This window comes from Sus scrofa, chromosome 18 (assembly GCF_054392235.1).
Source record: "Sus scrofa isolate SSC_HxYL_T2T_F1_AM1 chromosome 18, Sscrofa_HxYL_maternal_Yorkshire_Landrace_v2.0, whole genome shotgun sequence".
NCBI classification, from domain to species: domain Eukaryota; kingdom Metazoa; phylum Chordata; class Mammalia; order Artiodactyla; family Suidae; genus Sus; species Sus scrofa.
This window is the reverse complement of record NC_139400.1, coordinates 9,871,666-9,893,247: the sequence shown is the minus strand read 5'-3', so window position 1 is coordinate 9,893,247 and position 21,582 is coordinate 9,871,666. Positions and strand designations below refer to the sequence as shown.

Here is a 21,582-nt window from a genome sequence, read left to right as displayed (position 1 = left end):
AACGGGTGTGGGGTGGGTGGCGTGACCAGAGGAACCGACTGCCAGCGGCACTTCTTGTCACCCCATGGGCACACCACCTGCTGGGCGAGCAGCAACAACCACAGCTGGGAGGCGGGTTGGTGCCCCGGGACCATCCGCGTGGAGAGGGGCTGCCTCGGCAGGTGTGGGCATCTGGATGACACGGGGACTCTGTTAACCCCTTCCTGTGGGGGCACAGCCGTGCTGAGAACAGACCTGGGGACAGCTCTGCTGCAGGCATTCGGCTTCCCACCAAAGGTCAGACGAAGTCATGGTGTGAGCCAGAAACTCTAAGTCACACGGATGCCAAGGAGAGGACACGTAGAAATGCTGTGACCATGGCCTCCACAGCGACACGGCTCGGCTACTGCTTTTCCCAGGGCAGAGCTCAGTCAGGGCAGAGGGAGCCCCGCGTCCACCAACGCAGCTTCCGAGGGCAACACCTCTTTGGAAACGACGGCCGGAGATGATGGGCTTGGGGGACAACCTTAGGGGGTCTGTGGCTAAGGCCGAGGAGGACAGCGGGGTACAGCTCCTCGGGAGCATGGCCCAGAGTGACCTCGCTGGGGCACTGGACCCAGGAAGGTTCCACAGGAAAGCGGCTGCCGGCTGGTGGGCACTGTGTTCCCACTCATTCAAGAGGCTCTGTTGTGCTACATCCTGACCAGAGCGGCTACTACAAATTTTAAAAATTTTAGCCCATCCGGCAGGCAGGAAGTAGTAATGCTTGAGGCTTTTACGCCGCGTTTCCCCAATGAAGAGTGATGCTGAGCATCTTTGATACCCTTATTGGCCATTCGTATGGCTTTTTTCAAAGAAAGTATCATCGGAGTTCCTGTCGTGGCGCAGTGGTTAACGAATCCGACTGGGAATCACGAGGTTGCAGGTTCGATCCCTGACCTTGCTCCGTGGGTTAAGGATCCGGCGTTGCCGTGAGCTGTGGTGTAGGTCACAGACGCAGCTCGGATCCCGCAGTGCTGGGGCTCTGGCGTAGGCCCGGCACCTGCAGCTCTGATTTGACCCCTAGTCTGGGAACCTCCACATGCCGCAGGAGCGGCCCTGGAAAAGGCAAAAAGACAAAATAAAATAAAGTATCTGATCTGGTCGAAACGCTTACTTACTTTTGTGTTGGATTGCGCATCTTTTCCCCATCTATGAAGGTATGATCAGCACACAATAAAGACGGCACACGTTTTTGGCGCAGGTACGCACCGGCGAGACCACCCCCGCAGTGAAGACATCGAGCGCGTCTGTCACCCTCAGAGACTTTCAAGCCCCTCCCCGTCCCCACCGTCACCTCCCCGGGAGGCCTCTGACTTGCTGCCTTCACTCCCACTCCAGCCTCATTTGCTGACATGCTGTCTCAGTGGAACTGTAAGCGTGTGTGCTCTTTTTCCATCAATCAGCACAACCACCGTGAGGCCCCCCAGTGCCGCCGTGCGCGTCAGCAGCTCACGGGTTCCGATGACCACGCGGCACCTGCCTCGCGGCTCCAACACAGTTTGTTCGCCCTTCGCTTGCTGCCATGCCTTTGGGTGGTTTCCAGCTGTTGGCAATGACGTGAAAGCAGCTATGAATCTCCAGGTGGGGTTTTCTGGGCACAAGCCTTTCATTTATCTTCGTAGGAGGGGGACGGCCAGATTCAGTAGATTTGTGCTTTATTTTATTTATTTATTTATTTTTTGGTCTTTTTGCCTTTTCTAGGGCCGCTCCCACAGCATATGGAGGTTCCCAGGCTAGGGGTCGAATCGGAGCTGGAGCCACTGGCCTACACAACAGCCACAGCAATGCAGGATCCGAGCCATGTCTGCAACCTACACCACAGCTCACGGCAACACCAGATCCTCAACCCACTGAGCAAGGCCAGGGATCGAACCCACAACCTCATGGTTCCTAGTCGGATTCGTCAACCGCTGCGCCACGACGGGAACTCCAGATTTGTGCTTCTTAAGAAACTGTCGAAATGTTTTCCCAAGTAGCTGTGCCACCTTCCACCCCCTGCACGCGGGAGGCCGGTTACGTCACCTTTTCACCAAGACACAGTGGTGGCCACTCTTAAATGTCAGCCATTCTAACAGGCATGCAGTGGCGTCTTATCACTGGGTTGATTTTTCTTTCCCTCGTGAACAACAACGTCGAACACATCATGTGAACTCTCTGCCAGCCAAGGATCTTCTCTGAGGAAGTGTCTTTTCAGATCTTTTGCTCAAATTCTTATTTGTCTGCTTTTTCTTCTTAATGACTTCTGAGAGTTCTTTTCACCCTGCGGAGAGAGACAGTTCTTCAGGGGTATGGGGTCCAGGTGTTTTTCCCCAAGTCTATGACTTGTCTTTTCATTTTCTTAACATTATCTTTTGAAGAAGAAAAATTTTTAATTTTTAGAAAGTTCAATTTATCAGTTTTCCTTTTATGGATAGTGCTTTTGGTGCTGAATCTAGAGATCAATTTGGGGGAAACTGCCACCTTAACACTATTGAGTCTTTTGACACAATTGTAGAGTGTATCTCCATGACTGCAGGGCTTCTTTAATTACTCTCTCCAATGTTTTTTCAATTTTCAATGTCTAAAGCCTTCCACAAATTTTGTTAGATTATCTCCCACTGTTTCATAATTTTTGGTGCTGGTATAAACGATATGGTTTTAGTTCCAATACCTAATATTGCGGGCACAGAAATATAACTGATTTCCACGTATTTACTCGGCTCCCTACGGCACTGCCACGCTCGCTTATTAGTGTTGGTAGCGTCTTCGTAGATCCCGCCAAATCTTCCACAAAGGCGATCATGCAATCTGAATGTCTTTTATTTCTTTTTTTTTTTTTTTTTTTTTTTGTCCTTTGTCTTTTTTTGTTGTTGTTGTTATTGTTGCTATTTCTTGGGCCGCTCCTGCGGCATATGGAGGTTCCCAGGCGATGGGTTGAATCGGAGCTGTAGCCACCGGCCTACGCCAGAGCCACAGCAACGCGGGATCCGAGCCGCATCTGCAACCTACACCACAGCTCACAGCAACGCCGGATCGTTAACCCACTGAGCAAGGGCAGCAGGGATCGAACCCGCAACCTCATGGTTCCTAGTCGGATTCGTTAACCACTGCGCCATGATGGGAACTGGCTAGGACCTCCAAGCAGTGAGGAACAGCAGAGGGAAGAGCAGACACCTCTAACTCCAGGTTCCCAGTAGGACTCAGGACTTCCTCCTTCAGTCTGATGTTAGTTGACCGCCTCTGTCAGGAATGTGGGCGTTTGTCAAGTGCTTTTTCTGCATCTTCTGGGACGATCCTAGAAGTTCTCTTTTCCTTGTTAATATGGTAAGTTGTACTGATTAATTCTCAAATACAACCAACCCTGCATTTTTGGAATAACTCTCCCTTGATCATGATGGATTATCCTTTTTTAAGATTGTTGTATTTGATTCCTACAATGCGTCTAGAATTTTTACTTCTACATTTCTGAGAGATAATCGTCTGCAGTTTTCTTTCCATTTCTTTCTCTGATTTTGATCCTTTGACATTTGTCGAGGCTGATTTTATGGCTCAGCATACTGCTCCATCCTGGGAAATACTCTCTGTGTACTTGAAAAGAATGTGTATTCAGCTGTGTTTAGGCGTATCATTCGGTAAATATTAATTAGGTTAAGTTGGTTGTTGGTGGTGTTCAAATCTTCTATATCCTTATTTTATCTATTTATATAATCAGTTACTGACAGAGAGTTGAAATCTCTACAGATGATTGTGGACTTGTATATTTCTCTTGAATATTCTCATGGTCTTGCTTTTTGTATTTGAGGCTCTGACATTGTCAGTTCAATAAAGATTCCTAAGTCATTTTAACGAACTGACCATTTTCTCATTCTAAAGGGTCTCTCTCTCTGATAATACCCCTTAAAGTATACCTCAATTAATATCAATACGGTCACTATACTCTTCCTGTATTTAGAGATTCCATTGTCTATATTTTCCACACTTTTGCTTTCAACTCATGTGTGTCTATTTCATTGGCTTTGGCTTTAGTAGAATATAGCTGAAGCTTGTTTTTTTAATTCAGATTGCTTTTCATTTGAAGGGCTTAGCCCATTTGTATTTAAAGCAATGATAGAGTGGATCTCAATAATTTTATCAAGAAATTTTAGTTTCTCAATAATTTTATCAAGAAATTTTAGTTTCTTGATATTTGCTCATATTCAACCCATCCGCTAGTTGTTCCTCTCTTCCTCCCTTCATTCTTTTTGTGGGTAAATGAGGCATTTTTAACATCCCATTTTATCCCTGAATTGACTTTTACTTATAACTATTTTTGCTTATTTTTTTAAATGGTTGCTGTAAAAATTATAATGTGTGTCTAATGTATCACAGTGTATGTTCAAATAATATCCCAGAATTTCACAAATCAAGTTACAGCAGTATAATTACAGTATTCCTACCTACGCTTTGTGCTTATTGTCATATATTTTTCTTCCACATGAGCTAAAAACCATGCAATCCATCTTTATCATTATGCTTTAGACATCCAATAGCTTTTATCCAAAATTTTTATATGTTGTGTGTATTTATATTTACCTGAAAATTTACTATTCTGGTGCATTCCATCTCTTTTTGTAAATACTGACTCCTATACGGTAACACTCTTCTTGACACCAAAGACCTTGTTTTGGCATTTCTCCAGTACAGGTCTTCCAGATACAGCTTCTTCCTGTTTCATTCTGAACAATATGGAATTCTAAAGTGACAGGTTTGGCTTTTTTCCTGGTCTTCTGATGAGAACTAAGACTTCATTCTTATAAAACACTCCCCTAGGTGTAAAGTGCCTTTTTTTTTCCCCCCTGAAGACGCCTTTAAGATTTTTCTCTTTCTTTTTCCTCCCATTCTGTCATGATACGCCTAGATTTGGTTTTCTCTGAATTTATCTTGCTTGAGGTTCGCTAAGCTTCTTTGATCACTGTTTTGATAACTTTTATCCATTTGGGGGAAAAGCCAGCCACTATTTCTTTAAATATTTTGTCTGCCTTATTCTCTCCTAGGACTCCAATTATACACATGTTGGAGTATTAGATGCTGCCCCATGTATCTTGGATGTTTTGTTTAATTGTGTACTCTTTCTATGTTCTTTTGTTTCCTTTTTGATCACTTCTGTTGACCTGGCTTGAAGCTCACTGGTTCGCCCCTCCATGGTCTATTGGCTTGAAGCTCACTGGTTCACCCTCCACAGTCTATCACTAACTCATCACATGAGTTCTTTACTTCTGATGCTGCTTTAATTTTCAGCATTTGCATTTAGTTCTCTTTTATTGTTTCCATCCCCTGCTACAATTTTCCATGTGTTCATTTGTGCTCTTTCACCCTTCCCACTCGATCCTTCAACATATTTATATTAACTACGAAAATATCCTTTCCGAAGAATTCTGCCAGCTAAGTCATATCTGGGATATTCTCTTAGTGACACTTTACTCTCTTGACCAAGACTGACATTTTCCTGCGCCTTCACAGGTCTCTCAGTTCTCGATGGTGTGCAGGAAATCCTGCACAAAAGAGTGATGGAGAATTAAGCTCATGACATCTGACTCTAGACACTGGCACGTCCCTCCCTCTCTCAGTCTGCTGATGGAAGCTGAGTCCATGAAATCTATCTTGGAAATGGGTGTGGATTTTGTGGCGGTCAGTCCGATGCAGTCCCTGATGACTATAGCAATGTCCAGGGCAGCTGGGGGCCTTTTCCTCAGCAGGGCTCAGACCTCAGCCCCAGCGCAACCCTGAAGATCTTCATGCTTCGCACACAGCTGTTGGTTTTCTGAACCCAGGGTCTCTGAGCTGTAGCTCAATACAGCTGTGAGTTGCTCAAGGTATCTTTCCCTGGCTTTCTGGGCCGTTTGTAGATCTTTCTGCACCACATCCCCTCGTGCCAGGGATGCTGAGGGCTGAGATGAGCTCAGAAAGGCCTGGAGCTCCTTGGGAGGGTCTCTCAGCCCTCCTCCCTCTCCCACCCTGTGTCCTGCATCCTGTGTGTCTCATGTACTCGGGGCTCTGTGCCCCTCCCTCCCCCACCCCTGTGTCCTGTGTCCTGAGTGTCTCATGAACTCGGGGCTCTGTGCCATCTGCTTCTGGATCCTATGCGCACATCAGTTTGAGGCACTGCCAACAGTTCCTCAGAACCCAGGCTGCTGCCCCCTCTCCCCTCCTACGGTCCCGGCCTCTGGGGAATCAGCTGTGGTCTCTTCTTCCCTGCGTGAGTTCATCACCTTCTGAATTTGGCGCATTCAGGTTTCTCTGTGTCCTCGGCTCTCTGGGGCTTTTTCAAGCCTGGGACTTGGTGGCCCCCCAGCTCATTCCTGCAGGGTGGGCTTGGCGGTGGTCGCTTGACAGCCTGCACTTTGAGTCCATTGAAACATCTTCACCTGCTGGCTCTGGTTGTTCTTCCAATGCCAGCCTCCGGGAGCCCTGGACCCCCCCTTCACTTCTGGTTCGAGTTCAGCCTTCCCTCCAGCACAGCACCTGCTATTCTTAACCGTATCTTTTTGTCTCCCTCACCCAGTAAGACTGTAAAATCCCAGCACCTAGCACAGCTTCTTGCACATTAAAGATGCTTAAAACAATGGTTCCAAAATAAATAAGTTATTTGCGGCATTTCCAAATGAGGGATTTGGGTTTCGACCTCCTCCAGAGCATGGGGTAAACTGGGACCTACGACGTTCTCTTAATGAGCCAGCGCCACTGGGGCTGACGAAAGCAGGGGCGGGTCTCCACCACTACCCATGCAGAAGGAGGGGTCCACACTGCTGCAGGGATGGCGTGAGGGACCCAGCAGGAGTGGAGCTGGGCGTCCTGCTTAAGGGCGCTGTGATGTTACACCATCTAGCTTCTGTTGGGCAGCAACCAGACCAAAGCACTAAAGATACGAAATTCACAGCCTTTCTCCACCGAGGGCTCCTTTTCTGAATCACCTTTGTGCCCATCACGCTGGAATGACGGTGTGGAGATGACCAGAGAAGGCGCTGATCAAACTAGACGTTTCTGAGAGGGAGGGGGAACCAGCCAGTCACTGAGATGGGGCAACAGGCATAGAGTAGCGCGGTCCAGATTGGGCCATGAGGTATGGCCATCCTCCTGCGGGTTCTAGAAATTACGGAAGCCCAACTGGACAGAAGGTGGCCGAGCTGGACAAGACCAGGGCCAGCCCATATTCTTGAAAGGGAGAGCAGAGAGGGATGCAGGCAGCAAGCGAGGTCCCTCCTCTGCCATCCAGCCCGGTGGCCCAGGTAGCCTCGGGGCCAGTTGGTCCACACCCCAGGAGCTCTGCCCTCGAACCACATCGACCACAACTTCCTGGAGGAAAGAACGGTCCTGGCAAAGACACACTTTCTTCCAAAACAGCCAAGGCTGCTGGGGAAACACAGCCCAGGGCCGCTGAGTCAGGACTGGGAAGATTGCAGCAAATTCTGCGGACTCATGTGAGGGCCCAGGAGGGGCCGTGAGGGCACGCGTCTGCCCGGAGCCGCCGTCAGCCGGGCCCGTGGCGTCAGCAGCACAGCACCTCCCAGAGGCTCACCCACCACCCACAGGGGCCTGGAGTTTGCTGCAGCTTGTCTCTAACTCCCAGCGTCTCGCAGTGCTGACAGCAGGTGCCGGGGAGTCAAGGGCTCGGTCCCCCGCAGGTGACTTCGTGCTGCTCTTGGTCCAGGGAGCAAGTTCTAGTCACGCCTGGCTCACTCGTTTTAGTAGCAGAGCTAAACTCGTAAAATGACCAAAAGCAAACGAGAAATGTGGTGACGAGGTCAGGACTGACAACCAAGGCGTCCACGGCGCCAGCTGCATGCCCACTGCACCAACGCCTTGCCCGCCTTCCCTTCCGGTTCTGCAGCCTGGACAGAAGGCCACGTGTGCAGTGTCGCTGTCACGTCAGAAGAAGGCACGTGGATCAGCGGATCAGCATCGCGGGGAACCCGCCCCTGAACCCTTTCAAACGTCCCTCCTCCAGCACAGAGCTGGCACAGGGCTGCACGCAGCTCCCTTCCTGGACCGTCCGTGCCCAGCGCCCAGGCTCCCAGTGTGATGCACTGGGTACGGGAGCCCAGCCTGAGCTGAACCTCAGGGCCTTTTCCTAAAGACACAGCAGGGGACGAGAAGGAAGACAAAAATGACCTCACCGGTGCAGGTACCCAGGTTTCCGACGTGCGAGAGGACTGGGCGGAAGGGGAGTTGAGTGCGACGTGGAGACTCGAGATCTGCACCCGCCCGCAGGGGGCCGTCAGAGGCCCCTCCTGGTTTGATTCCCGGCATGGGAAGCACTGACCAGGTTCACTCCGAGCAGAGCACTGCCCCCTGATTCTCCTTGCAGAGACGAGAACTCCAGCAAGAATCCAGCAGGCGGTACGCACACTCGGCCTCGTTTTCATTTTGTTTTTAAAGTGGGTATTGCAATTAACAATAATAACTACTTTTTTTTTTTTTTGGTCTTTTTGCCTTTTCTAGGGCTGCACCCACGGCATATGGATGTTCCCAGGCTAGGGGTCGAATCGGAGCTGTAGCCGCCGGCCCACACCACAGCCACAGCATCGCGGGATCCGAGCCGCGTCTGCGACCTACACCACAGCTCACGGCATCGCCAGATCCTCAACCCACTGAGCGAGGCCAGGGATCGAACCCGCAACCTCATGGTTCCTAGTCGGATACGTGAACCACTGCGCCACGACGGGAACTCCGATAATAACGACTCTTAACTGAAGCCTTGGCTGAGAGTTTCGTGTGTTTTCCTGCTTAATCCTCATGATGACGTCATGGCCACCGCTGCAGCTTTCCGTCAAGGACCCTGGAGGACGGAGAGGAGAAGCAGCCTCCCGACGCCACACAGCCCTGGGCAAGCGCGGGGCCTGAGCCTCTCCCACCACCCTGGCCCTTCCAACGCCCCCCGGAAGAGCTCTGTGGGACCCGTTTCACCCCCAGGAAAGCGAGCTGGGCATCTGGTTGGTGACAGTGCTTGGTCCCGTCAGTGCATAATGACAAAACCCAGTTTAACATTTAAAAAATACAGTAACCAGTGTTAGGAGTTGCCTCGCGGCTCAGCAGGGTAAGGGTCTGGGGTTTTCGCAGCCCTGACTCTGGTTCCTGCTGTGGCGTGGGTTCGATCCCTGGGCCGTGAACCTCCAGGTGCCACAGGCACAACCAAATACACAAACATATAAGGCAGTGTAGTGGACCCGGGGGTGGCGGCTGACGTCTGTGCTGAGAAGCCTGCAGACGGCCCGGGGAACAGCCAAGGGGAAAGGCAGGGAGCCAGGGGCAGTGGGCTTGAGTGAAGGGGAGCCGGCCGGCCCTCATCATCCGATTTCCCTCCAGGGAGGGGCCCAGCCACCCCCAGCCCACCCTGCAAGGCCGTGGGGCCGAGCCCCAACTCCACCACCAGATGGATTCTGAAAACAGGCTGAAGACCCTGCTGGGCAGCTGAGCTGGCAACCGCGTCACCACCCCCTCCTCAAGGAGCTGCAGACATGCGAGAAGTGCCACCAGGTGGTGTTCCCACGCACGGCCTCTCGACGGCGGTCTGGCTAGAACCGCCCACCTCTGCACGGCTGGGCACACGCCAGGACTCTGCCAGGGCCTCCTTGGTCCAGGGCCACCATGAGGCCTCCGCCACGTGAGGCTGGACCCTGGGCAGTGGCCACACAACCGATGTCGACCCCTGGTGTCTGCCCACACCTGCGGGCAGCACACGTGAGGTCTAAGTGTCCTAGTTCGCTGAGGTCCTGAAGCAACGGGGAGGCCTCGGAAAGGAATGTGTGCCCCTCGATCCAGCCCAGGGCTGGCCGAAGTGACGGGGAAGAGCGTGAGAGCAGCCGAGTGCTCCTGGGGGCCCAGGGCCACATCGCCGCGGAGGAACCCGGGGAGGCGAGAAGCAAACGCGTGCACGCCTTCACCCCGGCATCGGCGCGGGGAAGGAGAGTCGGTCAACTTCTGCTGATGGAACTAACGGTGCCAACGCAGGTGCGAGTGTGGCCGTCAGACCCCAGCCATGCCCAGGTCTGCCTGGACGTCGCTGCTCAGGGTGTGGCGCCCCAGCTCTGACTCCCTCTCTAGACCCTTTTCTTCCCACGTATCGACACCTGGCAACTCCGTTTAACCAGCGGTCATAGCATCATGCACACTTTCCACACGAAAGGTCATGAGATTTCTACCTGCTTCTGTAAACTGCTCCTTTCCATACGCTTTGAATCCAGACTGGCCTCGGTGCAGAGCGAACTCCCCCAGGGCCAGCACACCCCCAAGGACGCGAGAGGGGTGTCCCAGGACCTCAACCTGCAGTGCCCACGCCAGGGTGGTCTCAGCAACAGGACATGGCTCACACTGTGTCCACCTCCTCCCTGCCGCGTCCCTCGCAGGGGACCCCGCAGCCACACAGCCAGGTTTGGGTCCAGGCCATGGGTGCGGGCGCCCTCCCCCGGCCCAGGATACGGCAGATAACCTGAGAAGCCCCAGGTACGGGCCCAGCCCAGCCCAGAGAAAGCTCGGAGGGTCACCTGCAACAGCGGCCTGTCGAGCTTCGGCCCGGGGAGCGTGCGCGGGGCGGCAGCCTGGGACAGGGCCTCCAGGTAGGGCAGGTAGCGCTGAAGGGCCTCGGCCAGCACCTCGCCCTCCAGGCGGAGGCTCTGCTCGTCTTGCACATTCCACTTCGAGCTCCTGCAAAGCAAAAGGAAAGCGTGAGCCCGTCCACACGCGCTGCATCCATGCCACCTGGTGCCCTGCACACGCCATGGCGGGAAGGAGGGCCGTGCCAGGATGGGGGCGCCAGGCCAGGCGGTGGGCGGGCCCCAGCCTTCTGCGCTCTCTGCTGCAGGCTGGAACCCCCCCAGCCTGCTGCCCGGACATCATGAAGACCTGGCGAGTGACCCCAAGTAGAGCGCCAGCCCTGTGGTCCGCCCCCTACAACAGCCCCCGAGCACCAGGGAAGGAGACAGACTCTGAGGGGCAGAGACCCCGGGGTGGGGGAGGTGCCTGAGGACAGAGGAGCCCTCGTTCTGCCGCCACCTGCCCTGGGCCCCCATCTCAGCCCCCGCCCCCGCCCCGTGTGCACACCGTTCAGAGAGGTGGGGGTGGCACATGGTGAGGGAGGACGGCCCCGAGGACCCCATGTCCCGACCTCCCCAAGCGGGGACCAGACAGGTTCCGAGGTGCAGGGCAGAGGTGGTGAGAAGGGGAGCAGATGGAGCCAGCCCGCTCGTCAGCGGACCCCTCCATGCCCTGGTCGTCCCTAGTGTGACCATAAGGTCCTCAGACGAGGAAGGGCTGTCACACGAGGAAGACGGCCAGCTCGGAGGACGGGGCCCCGGAGCAGCCCAGCCACACCCGGACCTCTGATGACAAGACTGGAAACGATAAACGTGCACCGTTTACCGTGTACCCACAGATCTGCAGTGCCCGTCACGCAGGCGACCAGCCCGGTGCCAACGTACCACTGAAGAGTGGGTTGGGAGCTCGGGTCGCGCTGGCCTGTCCGCAAAGGAGCTGCCGGTCACGTCCGCGTGGTGGAAGAGGCGCTGGGCCCGGGGCCAAGGCACCTTCCCACCCGAAGGCCAGCGAGGAAACTGCCCTGGGTGGGGGCCTGGGAGACAGCAGGGCCAAGGCTGCAGACACTGCTGCCTGACTAGACGTGACTCTGGGGACCTCGGGGAGGCTGTCCATGCAGCTACGGACTTAGGCTCAGACTCGTTAAGAGCCCTGCTTCCTGGCCGAAAAGGGTCCCTCTGCCAAGAACAGCCTAGACGGAAGGTGGCCACGGGATCAGCAAGCAGCAGCTGAGAAAGTCGGGACCACAAGGCCCCCCAGAGGCACCAGACAACACCTCAGAACCCGCGTGGGCCTGGGGTGAGGCCTGGGGGTGGGGAGGGGGCGGCCGCCCTCCAGATTCCTCTCTGTCCTCCATCCACCCCGGCTTCTGAGAGCCCGGCCGCTCTCTGGAGCCCTGGCCCAGCCCACGTGCAGCTTCACGGCTGTGCTCATGCCGGAAGGGCCGGGGAGGGACTCAGACGGGACACAGAACCTGAGTCCCCGGGCTCAGACCTCCTGCCATGCGAAGGGCCAGCCAGGGGCCGTCTGGACACTCGCTTTCTCTCCAGCACGCGCTCCTGCCCACAACTCCCAAGGGGCGACGCTGCCATCCGGACAGGTGGCAGGGCCGGTCCCAGACCATCGAGCCAGGCTTTGTGCTGAAAAGTCCCTCGCTGGTTTACCTTTTTCTCCCACATTTTACCACAAGCCAGCGGCTGTGTTAAGCCTGTTGGCGACACAGCCCTGTGCACGGCAGCTCCACTCCACTCGCGGCCCCGTCACGCCCCAGGGACCCATCATCACCCTTGAGTCCCCTCTTCCTGCACCTCCACCTCAGCTGCCCGCCAGGCTGACCCACGTCCGCCCACTTCCCTCCAGAAGCCACCGGGATCTTTAGCAAAGGGCGACCAGATCCGACCATTGACTGCTGAAACCCCACCCATGTCCCGTGTCCCTTGTCACTCCCTCCTCAGCTCAGAGACAGCTTCGCCAACCGTTAGGGTTGGGGTTAGGGTTAGGGTTAGGTTTAGGGTTAGAGCATCCTAAGTTTCTTCAGCTCCTAGTCGAAATTACCTTCTGTGTTCACATATGGGCTTTTTCTCACTATGTATCCTTTCACCGGAATGAGAGCTGCTGCTAAGGAGGGGCCACATTCTCCTGTGCTTCTCTGGTCCATTCCTCTACCCCGGAATTTGCACAGAGCCCAAGTCAGGGCAGGGACTGAAGACATCGTGTCGACGGAGTGAATGAGCTTGGAAACATGCCTGGATGCTGGGTTGACACAGCATTATCTTAAAACCCTGGCATTTCCCACGGCTGACCTGTCATGCAGCACCTTTCCAGTGTTCGGAAAAGCATCTCTGTGAAACCTAAAAACTTCTCCTACTTGGAATATATTTAGGACAACAAAGCTGATTATGGTGGTGAAATCAGAGTGCTTCAAGTTTTAAAAATTTTTATTTATTTATTTTGGGGTTTTTTAAAGGGCCACGCCCACGGCATATGGAAGTTCCCAGGCTAGGGGTGGAATCAGAGCTATAGCTGCCGACCTACACCACGGCTCACGGCAATGCTGGATCCTTAACCCAGTGAGCAAGGCCGGGGATCGAACCCATATCCTCATGGATACTAGTTGGGTTTGTAACCCGCTAGTTATGGACTAACAGGAACTCCCCGAATATGTCAAATTTATAACATGGATTTCCTTCCTTTCTTTCCTTTTTTTTTTTTTTTTTTTTTTAGGGCTGCACTTGCAGCATATGGAGGTTCCCAGGCTAGGAGTCGAATCAGAGCTGCAGCTGCCGGCCTACACTGCAGCCACAGCAACACCAGATCCAAGCCGCATCTGTGACCTACACCCCAGCTCAAGGCAACTCCAGATCCTGAACCCACTGAACGAGGCCAAGGATCGAACCCGAATGCTCATGGATACTAGTTGGGTTCTTACCCCACTGAGCCACAACGGGAACTCCTGGAGTGCTGCAGATCATATTCTTGGTTGGAAAACATGGCTTGTCCCCTCCTTTTTTAAGACAATGAACCTTTTTAACTAACACAACGCTCAGCCCTGTTACACTCTGACACTGGCGACTCCCCACGACCGAGTTGCGCTCTGTCCCTGGTGCTCAGTAAACGTGGTAATGGTTTTCTGAATCATAGGTAACTTCAGACGATGCACCGAGGTGCATCGCAGGTGCAAGTGAACGCAGGTGCAAGTGAACACGCCTGAGCATCGGGGCTGCACGTAAGAAAAGCCTGGGTTTTTCCCTGTGCCCTTGATGTTGAACGAGACTGCCCCAGCAAGGGGCACCGCGGGCGGGCGGCACCAGGAGGGCCAGGAAGAGTGGCATGTGCCAGGGATGTGACACGCTCCCTACTTCTTGTCTTTCCGTCCCTTCTCCGATGATTCTATCTGGAGAAAGATGGCTTTTCAGTAATAATTTGATTTTCACTCTTATTTACAAACGTACCCCATTCATATGATAAAAAGCCATAGGATAACTGGAGAAAGCGAGCCATTCTGCTGCACAGCAGTGGGAGTCCCACAGCCCCAGCAGGGCGGGCGCGGGTAGAAAGGCGGCAAGTGCAGGGGACAGATGCTGAGGCCATGCCCGCCTCCAGTCTGGGCAGCCCAGATGCGAGAGCAGGCCCGGGTCCAGCACCGCAGGGCTGGCTCCCTGTTGGGTGGCACCTCTCACTGTAGCCGAGATGCAGCATCCACGGCCTGCCGCAGGTCACCTCGGAGGACATGCACCAGCCCTGGCCTGGCCACCCCGAGCCTGGAAACTTCCTGCACTCCCAACCCAGACATGGAGGCCTCCCTGGGCGCCCTGGGACCAGGACCTCAGAGCCGCACAGACACCTGCAGAGGAAAAAAACCTCACTGTCGTCCAGGGAGGAACCGAGGCTGGCACGTCACTGGGCACCTGGCACCTCGAGCTCTCCCCAAAACGAGACCAACAAAACCAAGCTTCCTCTCGGCCTGGCCCCGTCCACGCTCACACCTCAGGGGACAGGACAGCCATAGCCGGGGTGTACAGTGAGCATGCACTGCTGGCCCCCGGCGCCCCCCGCCCAGGTCCAGAACGGCCCCGGTTACCCAGGCGGACTCTGCTCCGGTGCAGCAGTGAGGACCACGCTCTGTAACGGGAGGACCTCCCTTCCGAGTAACGAGGCATCGGCAGTGACCACAGGGTGGCGTCACCAGGCTGGCACATCTGCGTGGGTGCCTGCGTATGTGTGTGTATACGTGTGTGTCTCTGCATCCACGTGTGTGTCCATAATTCTGTGTCTGAGTGTCCAGGTCTGTCTGCGTGTCTCTGTGTGTCTGTGTCTTTATGTGCATGCGTCTGTGTGTGGCCGTGTCTGATCCGGTGTGTATATCTATGTATGTGTCCACGTGTCTACGTGTGTGTGTGTGTGTGTACATGTGTGCCCTTATGTGCATCCGTGTTAATGTGACTGTGTCTCGTGTGGGTCCGTAAGTGTCTGTGTGTCTGTGCGTGTGTGCTTTGCAGGTGCCGGGTGAGGCTTTGTGACTGCACATGAAGACCCATTTGCTGATAAACCCGATCCACTTTGAGTGTCCAGCTGGTGCCTTGGGTGTGTGTTTCCTGTGATTCAGACACACTTTGGGAGAGGCGGCGGTGGCGGTGTGGGTGGGGGGTGAGGTGGAAGCGCCTTGTTACGGATGCCACACTCCTAAGGGAGCAGAGAGCAGGCTCCCGGCAGGTGTTTTCCCGTAGGGAGTCTGATTTCCAAGAACAGACCCCTCGTATTAGGGGGCTGAGTATCTGCAGTTCACAACAGCTGGGACTTCCTGAAAATCTTACCTCAGTTGGTCAAACTGTCCTGTTTTTTATTTCTGATGCCTTTTCAAGTTATGATGGCTCAGGTTTAATAGGCAAATAAATTATAGGGAGCTGTCCAGTTCTTTGAATTTCAAATCGTGGCTAGCACTTCCTTGGCCTTTTTTTTTTTTTTTTTTGTCTTTTTGCCATTTCTTGGGCTGCTCCCGCGGCATATGGAGGTTCCCAGGCTAGGGGTCTCATCGGAGCCGTAGCCACCGGCCTATACCAGAGCCACAGCAACGCGGGATCTGAGCCGCGTCTGCAACCTACACCACAGCGCACAGCAACGCCGGATCGTTAACCCACTGAGCAAGGGCAGGGACCGAACCCGCAACCTCATGGTTCCTAGTCGGATTTGTTAACCACTGCGCCACAACGGGAACTCCAAACTTGTCCATTTTTAATGAATGAAACATCATGTTCTGTGTTGTCTGAGTGTAATCCGATGGAGGCCAGTTGGCCTTTCTGGATGGTCTCTGTTTCCCTCACTGATGGTTAAGCAACGTAGACAGAACCTCCTTGAAAACGTGCCTTTAAACTGTCGCATTCTCCTTCCCCGCCTGCCTGCTGGCTAGCGCGCTGCCGGTGACCCTGACCGTGAGCGTGGCCATCGCTGGGCTGGGCCACGGCAGCACTCAGCTTGCAGATGACCTTCGCCCTGCCGTCCGGCCTCGAGGAGCTCAAAACCTCTTAGTGCCCATCTTCGACCTCGAGGGACGAAGAGACGCTATGCATGGGTCCCGCGGGTCCCTGTCCTGCTTCCCTGCACCGGCTTCAGGCTCCAACTACGCAGGCCGCTTTATGCTGTCACCCAATTTTCTGGAGAAAAAGACTCCGACGTATAAACAGAATCTCTGCCAAGAGCACGCAGTGACCTGCTTCTCACCCGGTTTCTCAACGACCCCAACCTCATTTAGTGATCACTTCCGGGCCTTTCTGTCTCACACATAAAGAGAATTTACAGGCCTGGATGTCGCTGGAGCCACCCACGCAACGATGCAAAAGTGTCACGAGACCCTTTGCTCTCTTCCTCCTTCCTCAGTGCAGCCCTGGCTGGATGCCCGCCTGTGCCGGGCATATGCCTGGCCCTAGAGACACACCAGTCAGGGGATCTGCTGGGAAGCGGTGAGAGATCCCAACGGATTCCTCCACGAATAATGACACAGACCTGTCACTTCAAAAGCTCTCAGGAAAGCCTGAAGGTGATGGCCACAAACTGAACCAGTAAGAAAACAGAGTTACAAACACTAGAGGACGACAGCAAAGCGGCCAGGCCCGCAGAGGGACAGAAAGAAAGCACAGCGATTGGGGTCTCGGGGGCGGTGCAAACATGGGCACCACACTGCCCTCGGGGGGCTGGAAAAGCGCCACCGGACATCGTTCATAAAAGCTGAATGCAAAACAAAAAGAGTCCAAAGGGCCGGATTTTAAAGGACTAATTAGGCAGCAAAACAGAGAGAGCACAGGAAAGGCAATTCTGATTTTAGAAAAGTGGAATCAAGACCAAAAGCATCAAACCCAACAAAGGCTCCTCTTAAAAGCAGCAGCAGGGAGTTCCCGACGTGGCGCAGAGGAAATGAATCCGACCAGGAACCATAGGTTGTGGGTTCAATCCCTGGCCTCGCTCAGTGGCTTAAGGATCTGGTGTGGCCATGGCTGTGGCGTAGGCCAGCAGCTGTAGCTCCGATAAGAACCCTAGTCTGGGAACCTCCTTATGCTACAAGTACATCCTAAAAAGCAAAAAAAGAAAAAGCAAGGAGTTCCCGTCGTGGCGCAGTGGTTAATGAATCCGACTAGGAACCATGAAGTTGCGGGTTCGATCCCTGGCCTTGTTCAGTGGGTTAAGGATCTGGCATGGCCGTGAGCTGTGGTGTAGGTTGCAGACGCAGCTCGGATCCGGTGTGGCTGTGGCTCTGGCGTAGGCTGGTGGCTATGGCTCCAATTAGACCCCTAGCCTGGGAATCTGCATATGCCGTGGAAGTGGCCCTAGAAAAGGCAAAAAGACAAAAAAAAAAAAAAAAAAAAAGAAAGAAAGAAAAAAAAGACAAAGCAGCAGCAGGTGTGACGACTGTGGTGAAGACGTACTGCCGAGAGGTCCTGGGCAGAGAGTCGGGACCCAGGGGGTGTAAAGGAAAGCATACTAACAATGGAAGAAAGACATTTACAGAAACACAGTTTTGTCTGAGAAGTTCCAGCAAGTCAAAATAAAGGTAATTAGATTTTGAGTAGTATAATTCATATTTACATGTAATTATAAATTTATATAATTATAAACTATACATAAACCTACACTCTGTAAATAGTGAATACAATATTTTTTGAAATATCCATTAAAAATTAATACAGGTATGCGATAAATTAGACTATAAAGAAACCTCAAATTTTTAAAGAGTAAAAACTGAACATACCATGCTCTGACTAAAATACAGTAAACCTGACATTAAAGTCTAAAAACAAGAACACATAAATGTGAAAAATGAAAGTCTACACTTACTGTTCATAAAGGATATAAAATTACAGTTACATTGGAGTTTCCGTCGTGGCACAGCGGTTCACGGATCCGACTAGGAACCATGGGATTTCAGGTTCGGTCCCTGGCCTTGCTCAGTGGGTTGAGGATCTGGTGTTGCTGTGAGCTGTGGTGTAGGTGGCAGACGCAGCTCGGATCCCGCATTGCTGTGGCTGTGGTGTAGGCCAGTGGCTACGGCTCTGATTAGACCCCTAGCCTGGGAACCTCCATATGCCATGGGAGCGGCCCTAGAAAAGGCAAAAAGAAAAAAAAAAATTACAGAACCAAAGCAAATCAGCACGCTGGCATCACACTGGTGCTCACAGGAGAATCTGCAGCCTTAAGTGCTTTTGCTGCTTTTTCATAATGAATAAGTAAAGCTCAGAACAAAACTGTTAGCGCGAGAATTTTCATATAAAAACGATACATCTAAGGGTGGTAGAGAGAAGAAAATCCAAGAGATCATTCTTTTTCAAATTTGTGTTAAGAGGATAAAGAGAAAAATCAACGGCAAATATGTCATAACTACAGTGAATGATTTTTAAACTATGACCCGACACTGTGGATCGCACCCAGTTAGCGAAGGTGGAGATTCCCATGAAAAGGATAGCAGTTCCCCGCAAACGCGTCAGTGCCCCAAACTCACACACCGAAACATGAGAGCGTGTCTCACCAACAATCTCCGAAGACAATGGAAGTGCTGGGAGCTCTACCTCCCAAGAAAGATCACTCAGGACACACACCAAGCAGCCGACGATTCAATGCTAAAGAAAGCTCCACCACAGGCGTCTGAGAAGAAGGAAGGCTATGCCGTGTGTATCCCGAGGCCCCAGGGCCCCGACAGAGCCGAGGAAGAAGCGTGGGTGTCATGACTCCTGTTCCTGCAGCTGGGTCATCGGGCAGAGTCCCCAGGAAGTTTAATAAAGGAACTGACTGCAAAGATGCAGCAAGACCAAGAGAACCAACATGCTAACGGTGGAGGGAGAGTTCTAGTTCAGAGCCTGGGGCCGAGGGCCGTGAACTTGGCCAAGCGGTGGGTGTGAGCCATCCCACCCTCCAGGCCGATGCTCAGTGGCCCCAATAGGGGCCTGCAGCAGGAGGGGGCGTAGGAAACTAGAGACCATGGAGCTCCCCCCCACCCCCACCAGACAGGGCTCTGCTGTTAGACTGAGCTTCAACGTCCTCAAGGAAAGAAACCAGAAATGCAGCCCCCAACACCTAAGCACGCGGTGTTCCCATCAGCAATGGTACCCGCCTTCATGGTTCAGGCTGGAAAACTATTTCCACTCAATACAGTCAGTGAAGAGTCACCGGCCTTACAAATAAAGATTCTGGACAGAAACAAACAAAGCAGGAAAACACAAAAAATACTTTTTAGGAGCTCCCTTCATGGCTCAGCGGTTAACGAACCCGACCAGGACCCATGAGGATGCGGGTTCTATCCCTGGCCTCACTCAGTGGGTTAAGGACCCGGTGTTGTGGTGAGCTGTGGTGTAGGTCACACACAGCTTGGATCCGGTGTTGCTGTGGCTGTTGTAGGCCGGCAGCTGCAGCTCCAATTCAACCCCTAGGCCTGGGAACTTCCATATGCCACGGGTGCGGCCCTAAAAAGAAAAAAAAAATACTATTTATACAGGAAATCCATATAGAAAATTCCAATCTCTACATAGGTGTAAATTTTTTTTGGCAGCTGCGCCCATGGCATGCAGAGCTTCCAAGGCCAGGGATCCGACCTGCACCACAGCAGCAACCCGAGCCACTGCAGTGAAAATGCCAGATCCTTAATCTGCTGCAACACATAGGAACTCCTGCATCTGTGTGTTTTAAACTTGTAATCTCACCAGTAATTTTAAAAGCTAAGTTACTATTTTTCATAACAAACAGGCATTTTAAAACAATGACAATATTAATACTGGTGGGAATGTGGTGACCTCAGTATCTGTCCACCCACATGTCTCAGCTTGTCTGATTTCTCAGGGCTGCTCTCCCTGGAAATGTTCATTCGATGCGTCTGGTTTTTCTGCCCGGTTGCCACCTGTCTAGACCACATAAGGAGTTATTCCTGCTCCGTTTTCCCCATTCTCCTACGCCCTGTTCTTTGACCTCCTTGGTGCAAAATCAAGGTTATTCCGGACGGCGCCCCAGGCTCAGTACCTTTTCACCACGGAGCAGGGGGCAGTGCTGAACCCAAGTGTCTCAGACCAGCGGGGAGATGAGAACGGAAGTCAAGAGTGCTTGACCCGGGCTCTTGCCTTGTTTTATCTTTACAGAACAGACCACGGGGCTGGGGAGTTCCCATCGTGGCCCAGAGGTTAAGGGATCCGACTAAGAACCATGGTTGCGGGTTCGATCTCTGGCCTTCCTCCGTGGGTTAAGGATCTGGTGTTGCCATGAGCTGTGGTGTAGGTTCAGACGCGGCTTGGATCCCGCGTTGCTGTGGCCCTGGTGTAGGCCGGTGTCTACAGCTCCGATTGGACCCCTAGCCTGGGAACCTCCATATGCCCCGGAAGCGGCCCAAGAAATGGCAAAAAGACAAAAACAAAAACAAAAACAAAAAAGCAGACCACGGGGGCCCACTGTCAAGCTCAATACTCTGCAGGCGGAGCACAAAGGACCACAGCTCCCACCATCGCGAGACCCCAGGGTCTGCGGGCGAGCGAGCCCCCGCGTGAACGCGCCCGCCCCGCTCCGGGTCTGACCCCACAGGAGCCGGGGCTTGGCGGCGCCCTCTGCTGGATGGACGTGGGCCGACGGGCGGACCCGAAAAGCTTCTTAGGGAGGCGATTCCGCGAAGGTGACAGACACAAGACTTTGGAGGGAAATGGCCTTTTCAAGGAAGCCTGGGGGGAAGGGCCTTCCCGGTTGTGTGCAGCAGCCCGACAGCTGGGCGGACGCAGCGGGCTCGCCGCGCTGTCCCTGGAGGGAGTTCTCGGCTCCTCAGCGGTTCCTCCCTGCACAGGTGGGCGGGGCTTGCACACCCCCTCACATGCGAGGAGGATGGGACGGAATGAGCTTCCCGCTGGTTTCATCCTGCTTTTTTGTACCTAGGCCGACATCAGTTCTTCCTGGGAAACGAGAATCCCTGACTCTGCCTTCCACCAAGGCCCTGAAAACGCAGACTTTCCGAGGGTCTGGGGAAGAGGTGGGGGAGCCCTTCTGGGCTGAGCATGGCCGCGTAGGAGGGTCACTCCCCTGGGCCAGGACCGTGGGGAGGGGCGCCTGCCCCCTGCTCCCTACACACATGCCACCCCCCAAACTCCTGTCCCAGGAAGAGGAGGCACCTGTGCCGCCAAAACGGGGGAGGGGGCTGGCGGCCAGCAAGGAGTCGGGGCGCGCGTTACCTGGCTGCGCTGGAGGCTGCTGGCCGGCGCGGGTAGGTCTGGGGAAGGCTTGAAAGCTCCCGGGCCATCACCTGCTGGCTGGGGTCGTCCTGCCAGGCGAGACCTGCGGGGAGAGACGCACACACTGCATTAACACGAGGTCCAGTCTCCTGAAACCAGGGGTTTGGCCGCAATACCGTCAATCCGCCAAGACCCCTTCTCCCTGCAGTTTGTTACAAGGTCTTCTCCGGGAAATCCCAGCTTTCTGAGGCTCCTGGACCAGAAATGTGTGGGTGCCTTGCTCCATGGAAGAGCCAGGCGTGGCAAGGCAACCCACCTACTTAGGTGCGAACCC

General features: G+C 53.6%; 1 protein-coding gene across 8 annotated transcripts in view; it reads right to left on the bottom strand.

Moving 5' to 3' along the window:
* Positions 1-21,582, bottom strand: part of PTPRN2 (protein tyrosine phosphatase receptor type N2) — a 669,120-nt gene that overhangs the window by 435,737 nt on the left and 211,801 nt on the right. For all 8 annotated transcript variants that reach the window (XR_014833401.1, XR_014833402.1, XM_021079161.2 and 5 more), the window contains 2 exons: positions 21,249-21,351; positions 10,521-10,680 (listed from right to left, as the gene is read on the bottom strand). Coding sequence is in view for 6 of the 8 variants with exons in the window: in XM_021079161.2 (XP_020934820.2) it covers positions 10,521-10,680; positions 21,249-21,351 (263 nt within the window). In the remaining 2 variants the exon portion in view is untranslated. The remainder of the gene's footprint in view (positions 1-10,520; positions 10,681-21,248; positions 21,352-21,582) is intronic.